Below are 25,222 nucleotides of genomic sequence, written 5' to 3'. Positions count from 1 at the left end.
ATGAAAGGCATCTGTTTTCAGTCTCTTTTTTTAAATTTCAAGGCGACTGTTTTCTCTGATAGCTACAAATTTCTGATTTCAGTGTTTCGGAAACCATGGAATGACATTGTCGCACTGGTATACTAAAATTTTTTATTACAAGGGGTCCTAATGGAGATCTCAAATAAATTGGTTCGGCACGATTTTTGTATATTGGTTTGTTGAGCCAAAAAGAGCGAAGTAAGTATTTGAAGCTTTGCCATCCAGTTTCTTCTTGAAAGAATGCGCATTTTACCCATTTCACCGCCACATTGTCATTTCTTCTTCTAGCACTATTGGTACTCTATTTGCGTTTGATTTCTGTTTCTCTGAGGATTCCTCTGAACCTATCAAAATATCGTCTGTATAGCAGTTAGTGAATGATATATCCCATAAGCGTAAGTCTATGACTCTTTGAAATTCGTTGGGCATATCGCCCAGTCCAGAAAGTTTTAGTTAAAAAACAATACGTGCCGTTGATTTCTCAGCCCGCGATGCTGAATTTCCACTGGCTGCTTGTTTTTTAGCAAAATTACTAAACCAAACCTGGCCGGTGTGTTTTTCTGAAAGATGTAGAGCGGCATTATCAATGAGCTCGTACATTTTAGGCATCTGATATTTTGTTGTAAAAACTCTGGCTGTTTATCATTTTAGAGTCTAACGCCAATTTAATCGAGCCATTTTTCTTTCTAATTATAAAGATTGCACTAATAAAACAATCTTTGTCGCATTTTTCTAATTTTTCAATGTGAACTTTGGTCTGCATCTTTTTAGTACTTCAATTACGCCAAAAATTCAAAAAGGAACTCTTTTTCCTTTTGCTGTACAAGTTTGAACGGAGAGTGAAAATAGTTTACGATCGTTCGGTAATTTCCCGACTCTGCTAGTAATTTTTTTTCTTTAAAATTTCGATCTGTTAAAAAATATGTTTGTTCAACTTATTCTCCTCTTGGTTGAGTGACTGTGCATTTCAGTTTTGGGTACTTCTTTTAGTTTTTCTATGACTAGTCTTGTTAAGTTATCGCTTCCCAAGTTTTTTTTCGTTCGTGGCCTCCTGTAATGAAAAAATGGCGTTCTTCTTCGGAACTCCTTTTATTGGATTGGGTTCTAATGGTGATTTTTCCTAAGATTTTGATTGTGTTATCTTTAAATCCGCAATATAAGTCTTTATTCCTTTTCTCCACTGACGAAACCTTCAGGTTGGGATATCTCAAGTTTTATTTCGTGCAAAACGTTTTGCTCAATAAATCTAACTGGGCTCGCTGAATCTACAAGATTTTTCAGATTTACAATCATATACCATCCCAATCTTATTTTCACAAAGTTCTTGGTCCCAAGTTCGTTTTCATCGTAGATAGTTTTTACACTCAACAAAAAATAATCGTCATCGTCGCTCTGACCGTTCTCGTTTCGAGCGTTTATCACTCTACACATTTCTTGATAATCGCTCCAGGATTTCTCCGGCGGGATGGTGTACAAGTATCGATATGGATAATATCACCTACAATGCTTACAGTGGGCCGCTTACAGAGTTTATCAAAGTGTCCGTTAATGTTACAATTTTTACTAATGATCTCCTTCGCACGACAAACGTTCAAGTGGCCCTTGGTATTGCGTTCCCACATTTCATACACGAAGTATTCTTTTCGATATTGATGCTCGGTTCTTTCTTTTTTTAGTTATTTACATTAAAAGTCGTCCCACTCGTCAATGATTTTGTCATGTTTGTCAAGTTTTGATGGTTAAAGTATCCCTTTTTGTCGATGAGCGCCTAAGCTTAGAGCTTAGAGCCTCTGAAGGACTTATGGTAGCTGACAGTAGTTTCCGTGGGGTTTCGCTGGCTGGGCCATAATCCTGTAGGATGCGCCATAACAAAATGTTAAGACTTGCTAACTAGGTTTGTAGAGACTATGTAAAAACTAAGTAAAAGAATAAAAGAAGTGAAAGATGAACTGAATTAAAATGTCTGTTCTAAGACTAACGCGAACAATGAATGATCGACCGATGGTCGAATCCTGTGGTGAGTTGGCTGGTATCTTATCAATACCGAAGGTCATAATGACCTAATACTAAAAACAAATCACAACACTGGCAACAGTATTGAACTAACGTTGACAGTAAGAAGCAAAGCTTTCTGCATCCATTCACGGATTGCCTGGTCTTACATCGAAATCGTTACCGACTTAATTTCCTTTCCTGGTCTCAGAGCATGCTCGCTTGTAACGTTCAATTATAAATGTATCGCAAAGTTAATCTAATTGCATAATTTTGGCTTGAAAAATGAATATTTTGAAGAAAAAGTCTTCAGTTTTTCGAAACAAAATTTCGCAACATTTCCTAATTTGGGGGTCGCCTTTAATCTTCTTCCAACATAAATGGTCCTCCCCTGTGGTATTTTTTTATTATTCTTTTTTGGTCGGTCAACCTTAATATTTGACTTTGACAAATGTTAACTTTTTTCTTCGACAACAGCCGCCTTCGAACGAGAAAAACCAGAAATTTCTGCTTGCTGTCCGCACACGTAGTGTAGTACGTTCGTAAAAATCAGTGGTAACAACACATTGAGCAGTAACTCATCACAGGTAGTTGGCAACTGCTAAAATTTTGCACATAAAGAAAGAAGAATGATACGTTTCTTCAAAACATACTTCTAGTCTACAAGTGAGAACAAAAAACAATAAAACCACGAATGCTGGACATTCATAAACTGCTGCTTAATCAGAACGTGTTTTAATCTAATGATTATAATTCGGTTTAGTTTTATCCAAACTCATTCAAGATATCAATAAAACTTCTATTGAACTGTTGAAATGACTTTATCAAATTACTTTTTAAATTTTGTTTTGTTATTTTTAATTTTAAAGTCAGTTAGTCCCAGTATTTTGTGTAGTTATGCGGATTCGGAGAAAACAATTGCGAATTGTGCAAACTTGAAGTTGCGTGAAGTCCCCTCTCAGTTGAACAGTCATTTAACTCGCCTCGATCTACCTTATAATGAATTGATGACTCTTTCTGAAAACGATTTTGTCCCATACCCCCATCTGAAGCACCTTCAATTGCAATCAAACGAAATCAGTTCAATTCATCAGTTGACGTTCCTGAAAACACAGTTTTTAACTTCACTTTACTTAAACCAAAACAGTTTTAAAACCCTCAGTTTTTCTGTGCCTCGTTCACTAGAACGGATAAACGCCAGATCATGCGGCATTAGATCAATCGATCCCGCCTTCTTTGACGGCCTAAAGTTTCTGGAGAGTGTCGACTTATCGAACAATCTGTTGAATGAATTGCCTGATGATCTGTTCAGAGGCGTCAGGGTGCAGTCTATTGAGCTTTCTGTGGACTTCAGCTCGAATAACTTAAGAGGGGTCAAGGCCAGCAGTGTAAAGGTCAGTAAAACATGAATTTGACCAAGATCGAGGTGTATGGATAAGCTATACGGCCGGCTAGACCAGCATTTCAGACTGGTGCGGGCATAAAACTTTTGCAGCCGGCGCGACTAGACTGCATCGAGAGTTCGAACTTGTAACTCGACCAGCATAATTAAAATTGCCTATTTTCCAACCAGCGCAATCTGCTGCAGCTATGTTTGACTTATTTTGACTTAATTGTTCGGACTTTCCAAGAAAACGGGATATGTATGCTTGGGGTGTTGTTTTATTCAATCAATTATCGAACTAATCGTTTTTAACAAAAAAAACTTTGTACCCCATTGAACATATCAACTCTGAAATCTAATGAAAAAAGATATTTTACCTCCGATCATTTTTGCCTAGCTATAAGAGTTTGAAAGTTACCAATTCGGTCATCCTCTGGACTGTTATGCGCGCTTTGAAATTATTATTCATGATGTGAAAAACGTAACGCGAATTATTTAAGCGTGGCGTAATTATTCGGAAAAACAAAACGGTTCGTACGACTCAAATTTTTTCGTTTGATCTTTGAAATTTTCCAAAAATTATAGTTTTTCAAAAAAAAAATTTCACAAAAAAAACATTCGATATTATGGATTAAAGAGCAGTCGGAACAGGTCGAATTTTAAATATTATAAGCACCACAAAACACTATTTTTTAATCTGTAAAATGGTATTTTCAAAAAAATTTAGGCAGGTTTAGTCCATAATGAGCGCCATTCATGACAATTCTTCAAGCCAGTCTTCAAATTAATAATATTTTATGACTTTTTGGGGAAAATTTTGGCTCGAAGTCCCTAACTTTGCGATTCGACTTGATATGCGGCACCCGTCGGAACATTTAGGGCTTCGCCATGATATACGAGTATTCTTGTTTACTTTATGTTTAACGCTCAGTTTGACTATAGGACCTGCTCGACTATGAATTTTTGGCTGCGCGTCGCTTAGGTCTAAACAACAAGCCAAAACTTCGATACGATCAAAAAATTAAAATTGGGAAAATGGTGTGTCAGAAACTTTAATTTGGAATTCAAGTAAGTTTTGAAATAATGATTCATTGGCTAATCAAAAGAAAAATTATAATTAATCATAGTAACTGAAAGATTAATCTAAAAGAAATTAGTAGATAAGAAAATCATTCAATTTGAAAAAATCTTGTGACCATCTATGCGGGGGTGTATAAAACGGCTTAACGATAAAACGATGTAAAATCCAGCAAGCAATTAAAGATGAATTATAATCTATGAGATGACAGGACTTTTATAACACGACACAAGTATCAAAATAACACAGCATGGACTAGTACGACCGCTTGCTCCGTTGCGCTTGCAAGCGGCTCGAACCGTAAATTGCGAGTAAATAATGAATTCTGATTTTTGTAATTGAGTCTATTGCTCTGGGCGAAACGTTTGATTTTCAATTATTTTCCGACTTAGTAAGTCGACCAAATTGATTTTCCTAGCTCTCCCAAATCACCAAGAAAACTTTATTTCTACCAAATTTTCAGCGCCGCAGGCGGCTCATTGAAAAAGGCCAAAAAAGACTAAAACAGTTTTTTCGGCGCGCTCTCTCCTCTCAAAATTAGTTTATAATGTCACCCTTAAGAAAATTTTTTGGTTAGGTCAGCTAAAAATTGGTGTCTGTGGTTTACTGAGGAAGACCAGTTTAAACAAGACTCAATTCACCTTGTTTATAATAGATAAGATTGTAAATAATGTAAATAATGTAAATGATAAAAATATTGTCATGACAAAATTCTAGAGTTCAACTTACATCTTTCATAAATTGAGACAGAGTGAGTGAGCGCACTTAATGATGAATAGAGTATAGATTGACAGGTCGGTAGCGACCTTGATAGCCAATAGGCAAGATTAGCACGATTAATAACTAGCATTGAAAGTAATACTATAATGACGTCATAACGATACCGTTAGACACACCACACCACATTTCCCCCTCTAGGGAAAAATTAAGATGAACAATTGACTTTCTTAAGATTAAAAATAACTACACATACACTCACTGCCGTTTGTTGGCCCTCCCCCCGCACAAACTTGCTTTTATTACTTGCTTTCAAGGAAGGGCGTAACTGGTCCGAATGGACCTGAAGGTTCGGTAGAAAACGTTGTAAATGGTTGAGTATGCCCATGAAAAAACGAAGTTGCTTGAGCGACTTAGGAGGCTCCAGAGCTAACACTGCATCAATTTTAGAACGTTTTGGCCTATAGCCTTCTGAGTCAATGTCGTAACCCAACCAAGATAGTTGATTCATCGAAAAATCGCATTTCGACAATTTCAGAGCAAAACCTTCTTCATCCAAACGAGTTATCACTTTATTTACAATAATATTGTGATCCTTGATTGATCCTTTCGAAACTATCAAAATATCGTCCAAGAAACAGAAAACTCCCGATAAACCCTGGAGGGTATTGTCCATTGCTTTTTGGAATTCTTTTGGCATGTCCGTTAACCCATAAAACCCAGTTTTAAACCGATACGTGCCAATTTGCTCTCCACAGACGATATTAAAGTTGCAATGACGACTAACTTCATCACTGAGCGGAATCTGACTGAATGCATATTTCAAATCTAGGGACGTAAGCCAAACATAACCCATTTTGTCCGATGTGATTATCTGGGCTGCCGAGTCCAACAATTCCAACAAATTTGGCATCTGATATTGGTTCTTATGAATCTGATCATTCATAGGCTTTGCATCCATAGCCAATTTCACGGAACCATCCTTTTTAGCCGTAATTACAATCGGTGAGATAAAATGTTCGCTTGTACATTTGTTAAGTTTGACCACGTGGCCTTCTCGAATTAACTTCCGAATTTCCAGGCCAACTTTATCTTGGATATGCACTGGAATCCGCCTTCCTTTCTCCTGAATCGGAACAAGCGGAGACTTGAATGTAGAGAATACTTGGTGATTTTTGGCTCTACCTATTCTGGAAAATACACGATGAAATTTCTGATGGAAATGTGTTTTCCAAGACTCTGACGTCTCATTCAGGTTTGATAGGGATACTTCACCCACCAAAGACCTTTCTGGTCTAACTTGCGTTGTCCTCACCCCCAACTGGGGCTGCAAGTCCAAACCTAATAAGCATCGTGTACGATTTTCCGAAATGAGAAACTTTGCAGATTTGACCAGCCAACCCAATGATGACACATCCAATATCATTGTACCCATCAGTTCAATTTTTTTCCTATTGTAGTCAACATATACCGTGTCGATTGGACGTTCGTGATCGCTAAAAACTTTGGCTGACGGTACAGTTTTCATGATGTAGTCTGCTGTCTTCTTATTTACGAAAGAAGCAGGGCTTCCAGTATCCACCGTTGCTTTGAAGAACGTCTTCCCACAAGGAAGTGTTATCTGAATAGAGCGTAACTTGCCCGTAGCAGCATTAACCACCTCCAACTTCTTCACTGACGCAATGGGACGACTCGGTTCTTCTGACGCCACTGACAAAACAGCAAACTCTGGCTCACTATCGGATGTGATGAAATAATCTTCTTCCACCGTCTCATCTGACTCAGCTTCTACGTTCGCTACGTTCTTGGAGTTACAGCATTTTGCGAAGTGATCCTTCTTACTACAATTCCTACAAATCACATTTCTGGCTGGACAACTTTGCTTATGATTTGCCGCAAAAATAACATAATTTCGCTTTCTCGTTGGTCCCCTTCGACTTATTGTTCTGAGCCCGATTGATTCTATCTGACAATTTCTTCCCTTGGACAGAAAATGCAGGTTTTTGTTTTATGCGAGTGTTCTGACCCGAATTGGCTCCTGACTGGGAAAAACTGCCCATCGAAGCCGAACTCCCAAGTTGCTTTTGCAGATGAGTGGCGGTTTGTGCCCCTTTTTCCTGCAGCAACGCTGATTTCAGCGTCTCTTCTGGAGTGGTACCTGGGCGAATACACAATTCTCTCTGAATGTCTTTATATCTCATCTTGGCAATGAAGATATCTCTTACAACTTCTTTTTCCTGATCAATTGTCCATCCACACAGGGCGGCTTGTCCCGTCAGTCGCAAATAAAAAGCTTCCAAACCTTCACGATCTGAATGTACGGCGTTGTACATTTGCAAACGTTCGATAATGTAATTTTTTTCCTTCTTGAAAAGGAGTACACAGAATTCGTGAAATTCCTGAAATGATATTGCACTGAAATCCGCATGTGGGTAACTTTGGAGGAACCTTTTCTTCCCTTCTGAGCCAAGCGAAAAGAATAAACGAGATTTATTTCGTTGCTCAACTTCGTAGTAGAACACACCTGGTGCTACTCTGGGACATTTCGCCCGGCGTTTTTCTTTCATATCCGCCACTCTTCGTACGGCTGCATCGTTTCGTGCAATACGATTCGCAATTGCTGCCGCATCCTCATCCACCCCCACAGCTTCTCGTTTTGGAACAGGATCATCATGTACCACACCCGGTGGTTTCAATGACTCACGTGGATCACACCTTTCTCTCAGGGTGATTGCTAAGTTGAATTGGCCTATCCAAGAATCCCAGCTGCTGGGTGGATCCGCTGTTGGTTTATGCCAGAATACGGGAACACCTAACAGGTCAGTCCGATCCTCCGAAATCGATCCTACTGGCTGCGCCATTTTGTTTACTGAGGAATACCAGTTTAAACAAGACTCAATTCACCTTGTTTATAATAGATAAGATTGTAAATAATGTAAATAATGTAAATGATATAAATAATGTCATGGCAAAATTCTAGAGTTCAACTTACATCTTTCATAAATTGAGACAGAGTGAGTGAGCGCACTTAATGATGAATAGAGTATAGATTGACAGGTCGGTAGCGACCTTGATAGCCAATAGGCAAGATTAGGACCATTAATAACTAGCATTGAAAGTAATACTATAATGACGTCATAACGACGCGTTAGACACACCACACCACATTTCCCCCTCTAGGGAAAAATTAAAATGAACAATTGAATTTCTTAAGATTAAAAATAAATACACATACACTCACTGCCGTTTGTTGGCCCTCCCCCCGCACAAACTTGCTTTTATTACTTGCTTTCAAGGAAGGGCATAACTGGTCCGAATGGACCTGAAGGTTCGGTAGAAAACGTTGTAAATGGTTGAGTATGCCCATGAAAAAACTAAGTTGCTTGAGCGACTTAGAAGGCTCCAGAGCTAACACTGCATCGATTTTAGAACGTTTTGGTCTATAGCCTTCTGAGTCAATGTCGTAACCCAACCAAGATAGTTGATTCATCGAAAAATCGCATTTCGACAATTTCAGAGCAAAACCTTCTTCATCCAAACGAGTTATCACTTTATTTACAAGAATATTGTGATCCTTGATTGATCCTTTCGAAACTATCAAAATATCGTCCAAGAAACAGAAAACTCCCGATAAGCCCTGGAGGGTATTGTCCATTGCTTTTTGGAATTCTTTTGGCATGTCCGTTAACCCATAAAACCCAGTTTTAAACCGATACGTGCCAATTTCCTCTCCACAGACGATATTAAAGTTGCAATGACGACTAACTTCATCACTGAGCGGAATCTGATTGAATGCATATTTCAAATCTAGGGACGTAAGCCAAACATAACCCATTTTGTCCGATGTGATTATCTGGGCTGCCGAGTCCAACAATTCCAACAAATTTGGCATCTGATATTGGTTCTTATGAATCTGATCATTCATAGGCTTTGCATCCATAGCCAATTTCACGGAACCATCCTTTTTAGCCGTAATTACAATCGGTGAGATAAAATGTTCGCTTGTACATTTGTTAAGTTTGACCACGTGGCCTTCTCGAATTAACTTCCGAATTTCCAGGCCAACTTTATCTTGGATATGCACTGGAATCCGCCTTCCTTTCTCCTGAATCGGAACAAGCGGAGACTTGAATGTAGAGAATACTTGGTGATTTTTGGCTCTACCTATTCTGGAAAATACACGATGAAATTTCTGATGGAAATGTGTTTTCCAAGACTCTGACGTCTCATTCAGGTTTGATAGGGATACTTCACCCACCAAAGACCTTTCTGGTCTAACTTGCGTTGTCCTCACCCCCAACTGGGGCTGCAAGTCCAAACCTAATAAGCATCGTGTACGATTTTCCGAAATGAGAAACTTTGCAGATTTGACCAGCCAACCCAATGATGACACATCCAATATCATTGTACCCATCAGTTCAATTTTTTTCCTATTGTAGTCAACATATACCGTGTCGATTGGACGTTCGTGATCGCTAAAAACTTTGGCTGACGGTACAGTTTTCATGATGTAGTCTGCTGTCTTCTTATTTACGAAAGAAGCAGGGCTTCCAGTATCCACCGTTGCTTTGAAGAACGTCTTCCCACAAGGAAGTGTTATCTGAATAGAGCGTAACTTGCCCGTAGCAGCATTAACCACCTCCAACTTCTTCACTGACGCAATGGGACGACTCGGTTCTTCTGACGCCACTGACAAAACAGCAAACTCTGGCTCACTATCGGATGTGATGAAATAATCTTCTTCCACCGTCTCATCTGACTCAGCTTCTACGTTCGCTACGTTCTTGGAGTTACAGCATTTTGCGAAGTGATCCTTCTTACTACAATTCCTACAAATCACATTTCTGGCTGGACAACTTTGCTTATGATTTGCTGAAAACCTGTTACCGCAAAAATAACATTATTTCGCTTTCTCGTTGGTCCCCTTCGACTTATTGTTCTGAGCCCGATTGATTCTATCTGACAATTTCTTCCCTTGGACAGAAAATGCAGGTTTTTGTTTTATGCGAGTGTTCTGACCCGAATTGGCTCCTGACTGGGAAAAACTGCCCATCGAAGCCGAACTCCCAAGTTGCTTTTGCAGATGAGTGGCGGTTTGTGCCCCTTTTTCCTGCAGCAACGCTGATTTCAGCGTCTCTTCTGGAGTGGTACCTGGGCGAATACACAATTCTCTCTGAATGTCTTTATATATCATCTTGGCAATGAAGATATCTCTTACAACTTCTTTTTCCTGATCAATTGTCCATCCACACAGGGCGGCTTGTCCCGTCAGTCGCAAATAAAAAGCTTACAAACCTTCACGATCTGAATGTACGGCGTTGTACATTTGCAAACGTTCGATAATGTAATTTTTTTCCTTCTTGAAAAGGAGTACACAGAATTCGTGAAATTCCTGAAATGATATTGCACTGAGATCCGCATGTGGGTAACTTTGGAGGAACCTTTTCTTCCCTTCTGAGCCAAGCGAAAAGAATAAACGAGATTTATTTCGTTGCTCAACTTCGTAGTAGAACACACCTGGTGCTACTCTGGGACATTTCGCCCGGCGTTTTTCTTTCATATCCGCCACTCTTCGTACGGCTGCACCGTTTCGTGCAATACGATTCGCAATTGCTGCCGCATCCTCATCCACCCCCACAGCTTCTCGTTTTGGAACAGGATCATCATGTACCACACCCGGTGGTTTCAATGACTCACGTGGATCACACCTTTCTCTCAGGGCGATTGCTAAGTTGAATTGGCCTATCTAAGAATCACAGCTGCTGGGTGGATCCGCTGTTGGTTTATGCCAGAATACGGGAACACCTAACAGGTCAGTCCGATCCTCCGAAATCGATCCTGCTGGCTGCGCCATTTGGTTTACTGAGGAAACCAGTTTAAACAAGACTCAATTCACCTTGTTTATAATAGATAAGATTGTAAATAATGCAAATAATGTAAATGATATAAATAATGTCATGGCAAAATTCTAGAGTTCAACTTACATCTTTCATAAATTGAGACAGAGTGAGTGAGCGCACTTAATGATGAATAGAGTATAGATTGACAGGTCGGTAGCGACCTTGATAGCCAATAGGCAAGATTAGCACGATTATTAACTAGCATTGAAAGTAATACTATAATGACGTCAAAACGATACCGTTAGACACACCACACCACACCACAGTGTCATAAAACAATACCAAAGGTGTTTTAATCCCACAAGGAGGCGCATCTGCACCACCTCCCTCGTCTCCCCCCCCCCCCCCTAAGTCCGCTCCTGTTGCCACCTGAGGGAAAAAGCAGCTTTAACGGTCATGTTTAGAAGCTTAATGGGCTCTTTTAAAGACACTTTTAAAGGCTTCCGGAGATTAGCCTTGTCTTCAAACGAGTCATTTTTTGTTGTCATTTTTGTCGTTTGATTTTTTTATCTGCTGTATCTGTTTCCTTTTTAAATGTAAAAGAACAAAGTCTTGTCATTTATAGATCGTGTTGAATTTTTTCAAGAAAAAAAAACAAAACTTATTCACGCTCTTGCCTTTTGCCTTTTTGCTGCTTAGCTTTTGATTTATATATAGTTTTAGTTCATTTCCTTTCTTCATTTCCATTCATTTCGCGCTTCTCTCGTCCCCTTCCCCCCGAATCCGCTGCTGATTTTAATTCCTTTCACATTTGACAGTCTCTGATCAACGGAAGTGCCTCATACAGCCAGCTGAGACTGTACTTGAATGAGAACCCCATCCACTGCAACTGTCTCATGCGTTGGGTGTCCCAGTTCACATCCAATCCCTCAGTAGGTCCCACCCAGTTGGACGTCCAGGGCACTTGTTCCTCCCCTCTCGAGCTGCAAGGGATCAGGGTGCGAGATGTGCCAGGGAGGATGATGAAGTGTGAGGCTCCTCTGATCCAGAACGAGCGAGAAGTGTTTCTCTTTTCGGAACACACGGAGAAAGCTGTGGTGAGATGTGAAGCGACGGGAGATCCAACGCCCTATGTGTTTTTTCAAGTCAAATCTATTGATGCTGTACTACTCCCCGGACAAAAACTGGTACGTATTTCAATTTTTTCATTTCATTAACTCAGGATTGTTTTGATTCTTTCTTATTCCATAATCACTGCAGCGCTTCTTAAGAATTGTGGTGATCAATCATATTTAATTGTGAACAATTTACTGTCACATACTTTCACTCCCTGCAACTTAAATCAATTTGAACTTAAATCAATTTCAAAGCAAAACATTTTAACGCCATTTTTTTAAAAAAACCTATATGGTTGAAATTATCAATTCAAATTCTATATCGAATGTTATTTTGAAATCAACTTCTAATAAACTTGAACAACTAACATTGCTTCTGATGTTTTTCCACTTGCACGACTGGTTAATTCATTTGATCTGAATTCAGCTTTTGATTTAACACAACAACACTATTTAGGGAAGGTTCTCGGTAGACTTCGAGGGAAACTTGCGAATATCCAAAGTGCGCATGGAAGACGCCGGCGCCATCCTTTGCATTGCCGGCAACGTGGTCCAGAACACCACTGGAATCCTGTCGATTGAAGTATCCGGTGCTCTTTCTCAGTCGGAAACAGCAGCCATTGTTTCCGCAGTTATGGTCTTCATATCCATACTTCTTCTGCTTCTCACAGTTTTCTTGATTTTTAAATGCTGTCCCTGCTGTCCCAAACCCAAACTGTCGAATCTCTGTCGGAGTAGATGCCAGTCGAGTCAATACTCCATTGAGAACTTCAAAGACAGCTCCAACACTTTTGGAAGGGTTGTTCACGCTTCATCTCTGAGCACGGCTAATATCACTACGAGTACTATCCATGGGCTGGATTTCGACCCAGAAGAGAGATCACAGGTAAACTGCCATCAAATAAAACAGCAAAACTTTCTTTTAATTCACGCTTAGATCCGCTTCATGTTAAAAGGCACTTTTTGCATATTTTCAGAACTATCGTCATCTTTTTATCGGGCAAAGAGAATCCCCCTTTTGTGATTTCAGGTGCGCCTGGAACGTTCACTCAGAGAATTTTCTAAAGACGGATTTCAGCAATCAGCCAATCAACGATCTCTTTTGAATCAATCGCTGACTAATCACAGCACCGGAAGCAGGAATGGCCATCCAGTCAGATATCAGCCAATCAGATCATCTGACATAGATTCTCTCGAGATTGTTCCGAGGAGGGTTTCCGAGGCATCGGAACATAGTCCTAGCAATCAGATGAATGGGAATGACTCCCTGGAAAAGTGAGCCTATGATATGCGTTAAAAATCTTTGACTACCTTTGCTACCAGCTACCTTTGACGCAACCGCATTTTATTCGTTTAATATTCTCAAGACGACAGAAACTATTCCAAAAGAAGAAATTTTGATAATCAAATGGATATTGAATAGTTTTGGGAAAAAAAGATGGTGCAAATTTTAAGAAATGTCAAAATTGGACACGAATGAGCTTTTTGTTAAATTGATAGCTGAAATGAGTTGTTTGTTTAGTCACAACTATCAAAACCTTCCAAATGTGAACACAAATCCGAACTCAAACCCAAATTACCAGCCCCAGTTAAACCCGCCGCCTGATATTTCGCCTAATTTCCTTTCTCCGGATGGAAATTACGAGGATGAGGATGATCCCTTTGATGAGATCCAAAGTAACCCTGTGCTTTTCTGTGCGGCAAAACTGCCGGGCGACATCCAGCTGTTTCCAGAACCAGAAGAGTTTCTATCTAACGATAATCCGCTAACTTCAACTACGGGTCGGAGGAAGAAAAAGGAAAAAAGCTCAAACACAGATTGCTAGCCCGAATCTTTACGAAATGCTTCTTTTTGGTTTTACTAAGAAACATTTAGAAAATTCACTAAAATTAGTTCTTCAAATGCCGTTAAAAGAAATCATCGAACAGATTTTGAAACAAACATTAGGAAAATCAATTTATTTGCAAAAAATGAACTTGTAGTTAAATAATTTCAAATTAATTTTCGTGATGTTTATAGTTTTTTTGTTGGATATATCAATATTTTTGTGGATATATCAATATATATCAAAGTGTGTCTGTATTGTTTTGTTCATTAAGTTAAAAGCACCTTCAGTTTCATTTCTAGTTTTCACTGGCTTCTTCATCTTCGTTCGTTTGACTTGTTATTATTTTGTACGCAAACTCTGTAGTTGGAGTTTAGTCAGCTAGTTGATATGAACTTCCTTTTGTTTCAAACTAGATTGGATTTGCTGTGGAGAAAAATGACAAATTGTTTCGAAATTGGCCTAAATGATCATCTTTTGAAAGAAACTCATGTTTATGAAGTTTATTTTTGTTTGATACATGTAATTTGTTTTTTCTTCCGTTTTGACATTTTAAGAAAAAGATATCCTTGGGTTGGTTTTTTATTCAGTCAATTTTGGTTTTCTAGCAAAGCATTTTGACGAAAGTTTTTTTATGCCAACTGAAAAAAATTGTTGTCCGCTCCTCAAAGCAACCAAATTTTATCTGGTACACTTTTTTGTAAAATTAAGGGTTAATTGGCCAATTTGGGATAATTAAAGCGCGACATTTAATAGCGCGCGCAAGCGGCGGTTTGTTGCGTTCCAATTTGAGTTGGACTAAGTCATTTTGTCTTTTTATTAGGATCCGAGACTTTTATACATGTTTTTTTTTGCGCAATTTACATTAATCTTTTTACAATAATTCGTCAAATTTTTGCCTTGATATACAATAAGTTTTGTTTTGCTTGCAATCGATTTTGTATTTAGATGTATTTTTCCAACATTGTGTAAGTACCGCGGATAAATCAAACCAGAGAAAAATTTAATTTTTGTTAAATGTTTGCTGTCAAAGAAAACATTTTTCTTCCAGTTTGGCTCTGTTAGTTGGAGTCTGTTCGTTCAGCAACTAGATAGGAAATAAGTTTCTTTTATGCAAGTTTTTTGGGAGCCAAGAGTTGTTTTTGACAATTTATTTGAGAGTGTACCCATTGGTTTCGAAATTTTGTCTAGTTAAACAATTTATGAAACAACTTATGATTTCACATATATTGGATTTTTTGCCGTATTCAAATTATTTTAATTTCAAAAATGGTTTTGCAGAGAACAGTTATGTAAATACCGTGGAAGAAAGATTCTTTTTTCTTTTTTTTTAGCTTTGTCTAAAACTTTGTGTACACTTTTGGAGAAAGACTGAAAAAAGTTTTTGTCATTGAAATAATTTGTAAGTTTGATAGCAAAAACTGTAACAGAATATATGATATATGAAGAAAGAAACTAAAACTGATTTTGTTTCACAACTTAACTTAAATTTCCTTACTGGCTCTGTTATTTGTAATCTTGATAGCAGCTAGATAGAAACTTGATTTTTTTTTGCTTTGCAGTTTTTTCAATTGTTAGTTTTTTGCTTTGGAATGATTTGACAGATTGAACCTCTGGAAAAATGTCTAAATAAACAACTTCTCAAAACTATTTTTTATTTCAAGGTTTTATTCTTTATTTGAGTTCACTTTTCAATTTACTCATTTTTTCGTTTATCACTGACTCTGTTATAAAATTGATTTTGACTGGAACGGAACGTCTGCGTACAAATCAAACTGCAGCACTTTTTTAAGGTTTGTCTAGAATTTTTGCCGCAGTCAAGTTCTTTTTATATGTCGTTTTTTTAAAAAAAAAATACGAAGCACTTCTATGCGTTTTAATAAGATCTATCACACTCAACCGCATCTGACGACTGCCTTGTGCTACAGTTTGTGATCGGTAGGATACTCAACCGCATCTGACGACTGCCTTGTCCTACAGTTTGTGATCGGCAGGATATTATAGCACAGCAGTTTTTTGGTCTGATTTTTTGACTGTTTTCTCGAATGTTTCAATTTAGTTTTTCTGCCGCTTCAGATGTATCTGGAGCCTGCATTTACAATTTATATGCAAATCATTCTCAATATAATCCCATAATTTGACTATTTTGTTTGCGATTGTCTTAAATATTTTCTGGCTTGTTATTGTTCCTACTTTCGATACGAAAGTAACGGAATATTTGTGCTCGGGGAAGCCCTGAATGTTCCGACTGCCTATTAAGGTTTAAGGAGCAGTAATAACATTTAAAAATTAAAAGTAATAGAACAAAATGAAAATTTTTTTTTCAAAAATTTGAATTTTTTTAAAAAAATAATCCCCCCACACACCATATAAAGTACAAAAGGATAGATTTCGCTACTTGTAACAAATCAGTTATGGCAAATAAGCTTCGTTAAACAAATTTGGAACGATTACTAAGACGGATTAACTCTCCGCTTACGCGTTAATAACCCACCCCGAGCACAAATATTTCGTTACTTTCGTATCGAAAGTCGGAACAATAACGCTCTGAAATGTCTCAAGAGCGTTATTATTTTGACACGCATGTTCTTCACCCAGTCATTTTGTTTTCTGGCGCGTGCTGAAGCACTCCAAGGGCTTCAATATGACCTATCACTCAATCGCTTTTGATGAGTCTTTTTTACTACCTGATGGTTGGCGCTCTTCGTGGTCAGAATAAAAACACAGCTCTGAAAGAACTTTTGTCCGATTTTTTTGCTTTTCTCCGAGTTTTTTTTTGAGTTTTTGTTTAGTTTTTTTACCGCTTGTTAAGTTTTTCCCGAGTTAAGTTACCGCTGGTTAAGTTTTATCATCCCCAGTTTTTTTGTGCTTTTTTAAATATTTTCTACAGCTTCGGATGCATGTGGAGCCTAAATCTTTTTGAACTGTGGGTCCATGAACCCAAAAGCATGTTTTTGAAGATTTTCCGCATTCTTTTTGGCAGGGTAAACACACGCTCTTTTTCTTTGAAAATAGTTCTTCGCCGCCATATGCAAAATGACACAATTTTTTTGTTTTCAGACGTATGTTCAAAAGCATACATACTTTGCCTTCCAGTAGTTTTTGTGGATTCCACAGTCGTCGGCGGCATTCGTTATTCTGGTTCACTTGAGATGGCTCGTTCGTTCTGGTTGCATCTGTGTGTTACAGCATGAAATAATGAATTATGGTTTGATTTCTTGATGTTGAAATAACCTCTTTTTAACAAACGTTTTTACTTAGACGCACTGTTTGACTTTTATTGTCTGCGTAGCTATATTGTATAGTAACTTGTTTTAGTGTATTACTTGGTGACAAGCAGAAGAGATCAACTGAGAAGTAAATAAATTGGTCAGCCCCTTGAAACCCACAAGAGACCGCAAAAAAAAGTTCACCCAAGTAGACCGAATTCTTCACTATTTTTAGTATACTTTGATATTCGGTTGTAATATCTGATTGCATTATTTCAAAACCCAGCCTTGTAATTAATTTTTTCTGGATATACATATTCATGTAATTTTTTAAATACATAGTCCGTAAATCCAATGAACATTATCGTTTTTTTTTTTGAAAGATTTTACTGCCATGATTTCAAAGAAGTAATGAAAAAATTAGCTCATATATTTACACAAGATCTATTTAACATTAATTTCAGCTGTCAAATTTCCAGGTCTCTGTTTGCCTATAAGGATCTGATTTCGGCCTTCTACGATCCCTGAGAGCTTATAATGGCTGTTTGATAAAACTACAGATGTAACTGTTTCGTAAGTGTTTGTTTCTAAATGATTCACTTTGGTAGGGACTTTTCCTAAATTTTTTCAAGACTTTTTGTCCCTAAGGTACAGTTACTAAACACAAAATATTCGTTCCTTTCGAAATAAAAATTGCCACTTTTATGTCCCATGTTTTTTGTAGATTAATTTTTCAGTAAATGTCTAAATCAAGCACAGACACTGTCAACTTACTGGAATGCAGAGAACTTTTTTGGATCATTGTTTGTACAGCAATTGTTCTAGGGCGGCGAATACAACCTACTTACTGCGAATGACAATCGGGCTTGGACCCCAGTCTGTACGCAATATACAGAAAGGGGGAGCAATTTGCAAGAGTTGGATGAACTGTCGCAAAATATGAAGATGCAGCTCAAAACTGTTCGTCAATAAACTCTAGAAGCATATGACTCTGATGAATGGAAAAAATGAAAATTCAGGAGCTTGGCGTTTACCCTCGGGCTTATAAAATGCCATCAATACAAAATAACAGAAACAAATATACAATGACGCCAGATACACAGAAAAACGTTACCAGATTTGCATAGAACAGAAAAAACACTCATGAGCAGTACCGGGCCAGGAGGAGGGTGGAGTTCCCTTTTTGCAGGACAACTGACAGCTGTTGCATAAGATAGCAAGCAGCTTGACCGGGGTCGAAGCAATGCGACGAATGGTTTTAGCGGCAATGGGCGACCACCCGCCAATGGCGTCGACAGAGAGGGGCACAAACGAGATACCAGATGAATGGAATGCATTCCAATTGCATCGTAACTTCCATGTAGACGTGACCCTTTTGTGAAGAAACTATTGTGAAGAAGAGGTCGTAAGATTCTACTCTTCTTGAACAGCCTATTAGTGTTAATATTGCTACACATAAACGTTCGCTGGTGTATGAATATTAATTTTTTACTGATATATTTGAGGAAATTTCTATTTTAATGAAGTTTTTCTTACCTTCTTTACTCCTACGGCTTTTTTTTTAAATTTTTTTTAAAACTTCAATTGATTCCTGTATGTTGTAATTTATTAACTCATCTCGGTGGTGCTAAAGTCGTTAAATTAATACTTTCTTAACACGTTTATTGCCTGAATAAGAGAAGGTTAAATTTTCCATAGATTCTAATTTTGCACTAAATCTAGACGTGAAATTTAAATATGAATATAAGTAATAAATGAAACCAAAAATGAGTTTGTTTTCAATATCGTCTAGTAAACATTGCTTAAAAAGTTTAGGAACACCTTTAAAACAATATTCAAGCAAAATTCAAAGACAAACTCGATTTTTTTTTGGTTTCAACACGAACTCAGATCTACAGCAAGTTATTCTATTAAATGTGTTTTCATCTGAAGTTCACGTCTAGGGATCTATCAAGGAGAAGCACTGAAGTTTCAGAGTGATCTATAACGTCTCCAAATGAAATGATATATTTTGCTTAAAGTAACGTAGGACAAATAGCGTGTCTCAATCCAATTCTTGTTGGACAATTTTTGAGCAGATTTGTTTTGCCGCTTACTCGTTATGGAACAGAAAAAATGTGCAATTTTTTTGTGGCTGTTTTCGAATGTTCCTAAAGGCGCACGGACAATTTGGCCAAATACAGTTCAGCCAATGTGAAATTCAGACAATTCAGCCAAAATTATACAGAGAATTCAGCCTGAGAAAATTCAGCCAGTTTTACAAAACACTTGATACGAAAGAAAAAAATCGGCATTGGAGTTATTTTTTGGTTCAAGGTCGCAATAACCGGCTCTAAATTTCGCACAGAACCTACCCTCTGTTGTCAAGCTCGCAACACATTGGCGCGACTGCGGCGGTCACTATTATTGGCTGAATTGTCTCTGGCTGAATTGTCTGCATACTTTTGGCTGAATTGATTGAATTTCAAATCGGCTGAATTGTCTTTGGCCGAATGGTCTGGGCACGGAAAAAACACCAAAAATGGCTAGTTGATAAGTCAAAATGTGGATTAAATCGAAGAAAATAAAACCCGCACCAGCTTCAACAAATTTATCGGACGTCTTGAGTTTCTAAAATTGAATGCCAAATTAATGGCAACATTGGTGACACTGAGCAATTTGATTGGTCAAACACTACAGTTTTTTAGGTTAACTAGCTTTTTGGACTAGGCTTTTACGCGTAGAAATAAGAGAAAAACCAAAAACCGACACCAAAAAGAGAAGTTTTAGATTGTTTAAATTCGTTCCCATTCGTTGACCGAAAAGATCTTGCCAAAAATCCAACAATAACTATAATTCTGATCCTAACAGTTTTTGCCGAACTCAGACTTTGGCTGAGAGTTTTACCTTGGGAAATGTATGCAGTATAGTGAAAGTTAATGAGCTCGGTATTGACGAATCAACAAATTAAATAGTGAAGTAAACAAACAGTGAAGTCCAAAATAGTTCGAATCTTCGAAGATATAGTCTCTTGTATGGCAGAAAACTCAGGTGAAGTAAAATTGGCGGACCCCCCAAATGAGAACTAGAGTGGCTAGGTTTATGAAACTCATAGGACGGATACTGGAGATAACTTGACCCGAGCATGCAAAAATCCTTAACCCTCGGACCACCCGGCCCCAAGTGATAACGGTTCCCGGAAGTGCAAATGGCCCTATCAGAACACGGTAACTAGCGGTTGGAATGAAACCAAAATTTAATATGTTATAGACCTAGTTGAGGGAAGCCTAAGTTTAGAAACCCAGACCCCTCAGACCCCCACTTCCGTTTTTATGCCCTATGCAAATAGACCCCACCCCGACTTCCGGGAGTGGTTTCTCGGACCCCACTGAACGCAGGAAGCTAAAACTTTGGGATAGCATAGGTAGCAACAAAGTTCATCTTGTGTTATAATTTGAACCAATTCCAGAGGTTATTAGCACTTTGGAAAACCACCGTTTAAACCGGAAGTAGGCAAATTTTGCGCAAAATAATGAGAGAGGGCACATTGATTTTATGGCGGCATCAGATTCAACAACTCGGCCTGGAGAAAGACCCCAGGTGATTAAAACCCCTCCGGCGATTCCTTGCGGTGTTAATGGCCTTTCCCCGGGAAAAGTAATAATGGACCTTAGAAACGGGATAACTTAGAAAGTATTAGTGGGATATGGATGAAACTTGCTAGGTAGGACCCCTATGGGTTTCTATACCTGAATGTGGAGAATTGACACCGGGTGACCCCGGGGTGACCTCAAATTGACCTTTATGCGTTTAAGACCAAATTTGTATGGAAAACTGCGGGATGAACACATGAAAGAGGCGTATTCATTCGACCCCAACCCTTGGGAATGATAATCGGTCACCTTACTAAAATTTGGGAGGGAACTTACCTATTGGGGAATAATTGAGAAGCCGAAAAAGATATCGCTTAGACATTGTATAGTTGAATTAGTGGAGTCAATTGAAGTGAACTTGGAAAACGTCGGGTTCAATCTAGCTTGCCGTATGCGCTATTAATAGAATAGCAATCAGGGTAAAAAAAGTAGTCTCAGAGGGAATTGACGGTAACTGAGGTATAGCATGAGAAGTAGGACTCCTAAATAACACGAATGAACGAGATATTTACTTAGCTCCTCGGAGGTGGCTTTTTGGCTTTGGCACAATTTGACCCCTAATAAGCGAATTACGTTTACCTGATAGCTAGAAGGTCGGAGTTGAAATAGAGTATAGATAGGAACTTTAGATGCTTAGGATGAGTTAGCGACCCATAAAAAGGGTCTTCCCCTTTCCCTAGGAGAATGGAACGTTAATGCGATAATTAAATGAAAACCTTGGGAAGATTGGTTAATTAAACATAACTCGGTTTGGAGGTGAACTTGGACTTAATATTTGCACAACTTAGTATGAGATGCCTATAATGAACTTGGAACTTAAGATTAGTGTCGTCAGGAGAAGAATTCTGTTAAAACCTTGCGAAATGGGTACCAAAGTGAATTCAGGACGACATAACTCTAACTATAACTAAAACTCAAATAGACAAATATTATAGAATTGCAAGTAGCCTACCCTTAGGCAGAACACTGTGAGCTACTAGAAAGAGTAGCTGGGTTCTCGTTGTCATAGTTGCGCTCGAGAGTTGGTTATTGTTGGCGATTCTGGCATTGGGTCAAGCGAGGACCGACGGGCTAGTTAGCGAAGCGATTGAACGAGACGCGGGCTTTTTATAGAAGTAGTTATTAGTAGTTAGCTCCTTGAGGGCACTGTAAATTACTTTTTGTTTCCTCTGTGATTGAAGAACAATTTACCTATTGAGCCCACGATTTGCTGAACTAGCTAGAAAGGACAGAGTAAAGCCGAAGAGAGCACTAACAAAAGGGGGTGTTGCGTAATCCATTGATCTGCCGATTTAGTCTGACTATCAACATAACCCTTTCGGGATTGTAGAACACCTAATATTAGTGTCCCCCGTTAATACAAAGTGGAAAATACTACAATCTGGAAGCCAAGAAAAATCAAAAAATTTTTCTGAGGTTTCGCACATGCCTTTTGGTCGGTGTTTTCTGTTTTTTTTTAAATGAAAAATTGCATGGCACATTATTCTAGCAAAAACATTAGAAGTGACCGTGAAGTTGTTACATATAAATATATGTCTCTGAAAAGTCCGCTAAATCTGTTAAAAACTATAAAAACTCTGTCGCTTTTTTTGTTAGTCTGATCAAAAAAAACAAGGGACAGTTTCAAATACAATCTGCATTTTTTTCCATAGTGATATATAGACAAGAAAACTATTTTAGCATTTGGACCTTGAATACGTAAAAGCATGGCCGCAAGTTTCTTTTAGTCTGAAGATCAGCTTAATGGTTTGAGGTCTAAGAGAAAAAAAGACAGGAGAGCAGAACGAACCTAACAGCATAAAGAACAAAGTTTCCAACAATCCACCAAGTTGATTGTTTTTTTTTGCGGACCTGTTGTGGATTAACGGTTTCGACAACAGTTAACTCCTCATCAGTATCTCTATACTCTGACCGCTGGTTAAATGAACCGATAAAGGAATTAATACGAAGAATGGTGCGGTGATTATTAATCAAGAATTTGTCTTTAAATGATTTGACGGAAAAACTACAACTCCCATTGAAATCAGAAAGATTCAAATAAAGAACAGAAAAACAGAAAAATGTCCCAAACGTGTCGGGGGATAACCAGGGCAGTTGTTGTTCAGCTCAAATAATTGCATTTAAGACAAAACTTTTGTGTGCGCCTGCTTAATGGCCTGTTTGTTTTCCACCTTTTCTACATACTGCTATATGACAATGTATAGATGATTTTTTTTCGAGTCTCAAGCTAAGATTGTACAGAAACGTGCAAGTTTGAAGTATTCACCATGTTCAAGAATACATTGGAACAAAAACAAGCAAAATATCAGACGCAGAAGACTCATCCGAAAACTCTGATTTGGCTGAAACTGAAGTTTTGTTCGTTAACCCAATGAAAATGTTGTAAGTTTTGTTTAAGTAACCCAATGAAAATTATATAGTAAATTAAAAAATAATGTTCCAATGGATTGTTGGAATGTCAATCACTCCAACAATTCCAAAGATCCTTCCAATTATATAGTAAATTAAAAAAGAATGTTCCAACGGATTGTTGGAATGTCAATCACTCCAACAATTCCAAAACAAGAAAAGTTATGAGCAACTGGGTACCCGTTTTGTTACAAAGCAAAAAGGACAGAATATATTACATGTTTTGTGAACTTCTGGCTTTTTTGGATTTTTTGGGTTTCAAAACAAGCAACTCTGTAAGATATGTAACAATCCAATTTCAACCGCACTGTTGTTTTTCTATCGCGTTGGGTAAATTTTGAAACTTATACCCCTCGTTAGACTTTGTTCGGCTACAAAAGGGGCCCGCACTTAGTAAATAGAGAAATTAATCGATTATAATATAAATATAATTGTACTTTTACCAAAATTATAATTAATTATAAGCGCCAAACCGCACTAAAAAAAGAGAAAATAAAAAGTTTTTATGGATTTTTATAATTAGTTTCCACAAATTTCAAAAAGAATTGATTATAATCGATTAAAAATGGATTATAAGTTTACTATTTTTCTAAACAATAAAAATTGTTATAATCGATTATAATCATTATTTTACGAAAAAAAATTTTCTCAAATTTTATTGGATTTTAATACATTATAATGGATTATAATCCATTTTTAATTACCAAATTTGTCATCGCTTCTTTTCGTTTTAGTTTTGTTTTGTTTTGTGTGCTTTTCAGTTAGTTACCGAACTAAAAAAAACTGTAATTTTGTACTTGTAGCCACCAGTGGATATAGGAAGGGGGACCTCAAAATCATGGGGGAACTCAAAAAAGTAAAGTTGGGATGAGGAGATCTTTTGTTTCTCCCCCCACTATTTTGAGATCCCCCACTATTTTAGATCCCTACACTGTTTTGAGATATCTCTTTGTGGCTTAATGACTCTAAAAAATTTTAACGGCGCCAATATATATTAGTTTTGAGGGGGTGCGCACCGGAAAAAAAGCTATTTTTTGTTCAAAGTTTTCCAAAAAAGGCCAAAAAATGCCTTTTTTGCCCGTTTTTTCAAAATTTTGCCTGCCGCGCATGAAATTTGACCAAAAAGCAAAAACTGTCTTTTAAACGCCTTGGGAGAGCTTGAAATCAATGGAACTTTTATAGGGTATAGGAGACCACTTCTTGTGAAAATCCTAGATCCGCCCCAGGTTTTCTGATTCTCACTTCTTACTGATTTTCACTTTTTTCACGCAGAATATTTAAATTAAAATCCATTATAATTGGTTTTTCTTGTGAAATAATAATTTGATAGAAAAAGGGATTAGAAAATGTTATAATAGATTCTAATAGTTTATAAGAGATTATAAGAGATTTTCGGAAAAAATATAATCAATTATAACTGATTATAATTTATTAAAATGTCACCAAAAACGTTATCACTCAAATTGATTATAAATCGTTTAAACATCTAAAATCGGCGCTTAGCTATTCTGCATGAAAACACAATAAAAAAACAGTAGGAAGTAAGAAATCAGTAAACCAGGGGCATATAAAAGATTTTATCGTAAGGTGGAGGCGGATTTTTGAAAAAATTTCCAAGAATTTTATCGACCTTTTTCTAAGGTCGACCAGATTGATTTTCCGAGCTCTCCCAAAGTTTTAAAAGACCCTGCTTTGGCCAAGTTTGGTGCACTGCAGGCAAACTTTTGAAAAAACAGGCCAAAAATGGAAAAGTTTTCCCAAAAAATTACGTTCTTTTGCGCGCGCTCCCCCTCAAAATTAGTTTTTAGTGGCGCCAAAGGCCAAAGGGTCCGTCACCAAATATGGATATCTCCAGTTAGTACAAAGGGTGAACCCTTTGGGTAGGCAGGGGTTCGAATACCTTAAAAAAGGCGTCCGTGCCCCTAAATTCGTCCTTGCAGTTAACAGTAAGAAAGTTAACAGTAAACAGTAAAAAACGAAACCATTTGAAAAGCACACA

At 37.7% G+C, this 25,222-nt stretch overlaps 2 protein-coding genes across 2 annotated transcripts in view; both read left to right on the top strand.

Moving 5' to 3' along the window:
* Positions 1 to 25,222, top strand: part of LOC134850943 (C-terminal-binding protein 1-like) — a 226,242-nt gene that overhangs the window by 112,515 nt on the left and 88,505 nt on the right. The gene's annotated exons all lie outside the window — the stretch shown is intronic.
* LOC134851243 (leucine-rich repeat and fibronectin type-III domain-containing protein 2-like) lies at positions 2,760 to 14,122 on the top strand. The gene is made up of 5 exons (XM_063867241.1): positions 2,760 to 3,407; positions 11,851 to 12,219; positions 12,605 to 13,033; positions 13,178 to 13,422; positions 13,670 to 14,122. The coding sequence occupies exons 1-5, from the start codon at positions 2,829 to 2,831 to the stop codon at positions 13,971 to 13,973; spliced, it is 1,926 nt and encodes a 641-aa protein (XP_063723311.1). The 5' UTR covers positions 2,760 to 2,828; the 3' UTR covers positions 13,974 to 14,122.

The sequence above is a fragment of the Symsagittifera roscoffensis genome, chromosome 7 (genome assembly GCF_963678635.1).
Source record: "Symsagittifera roscoffensis chromosome 7, txSymRosc1.1, whole genome shotgun sequence".
NCBI classification, from domain to species: Eukaryota; Metazoa; Xenacoelomorpha; order Acoela; family Convolutidae; genus Symsagittifera; species Symsagittifera roscoffensis.
The sequence above is the reverse complement of the archived record's forward strand: the minus strand, read 5'-3'. Positions and strand labels throughout refer to the sequence as shown.

Bases quoted from the DNA above. Each gene is read 5' to 3' on its own strand.
- LOC134851243 (XM_063867241.1), top strand. From the start codon at position 2,829: ATGACTTTATCAAATTACTTTTTAAATTTTGTTTTGTTATTTTTAATT. The intron at 12,220-12,604 runs GTACGTATTTCA...AACACTATTTAG, and splicing joins TACTCCCCGGACAAAAACTG to GGAAGGTTCTCGGTAGACTT. The intron at 13,034-13,177 runs GTAAACTGCCAT...TTGTGATTTCAG, and splicing joins ACCCAGAAGAGAGATCACAG to GTGCGCCTGGAACGTTCACT.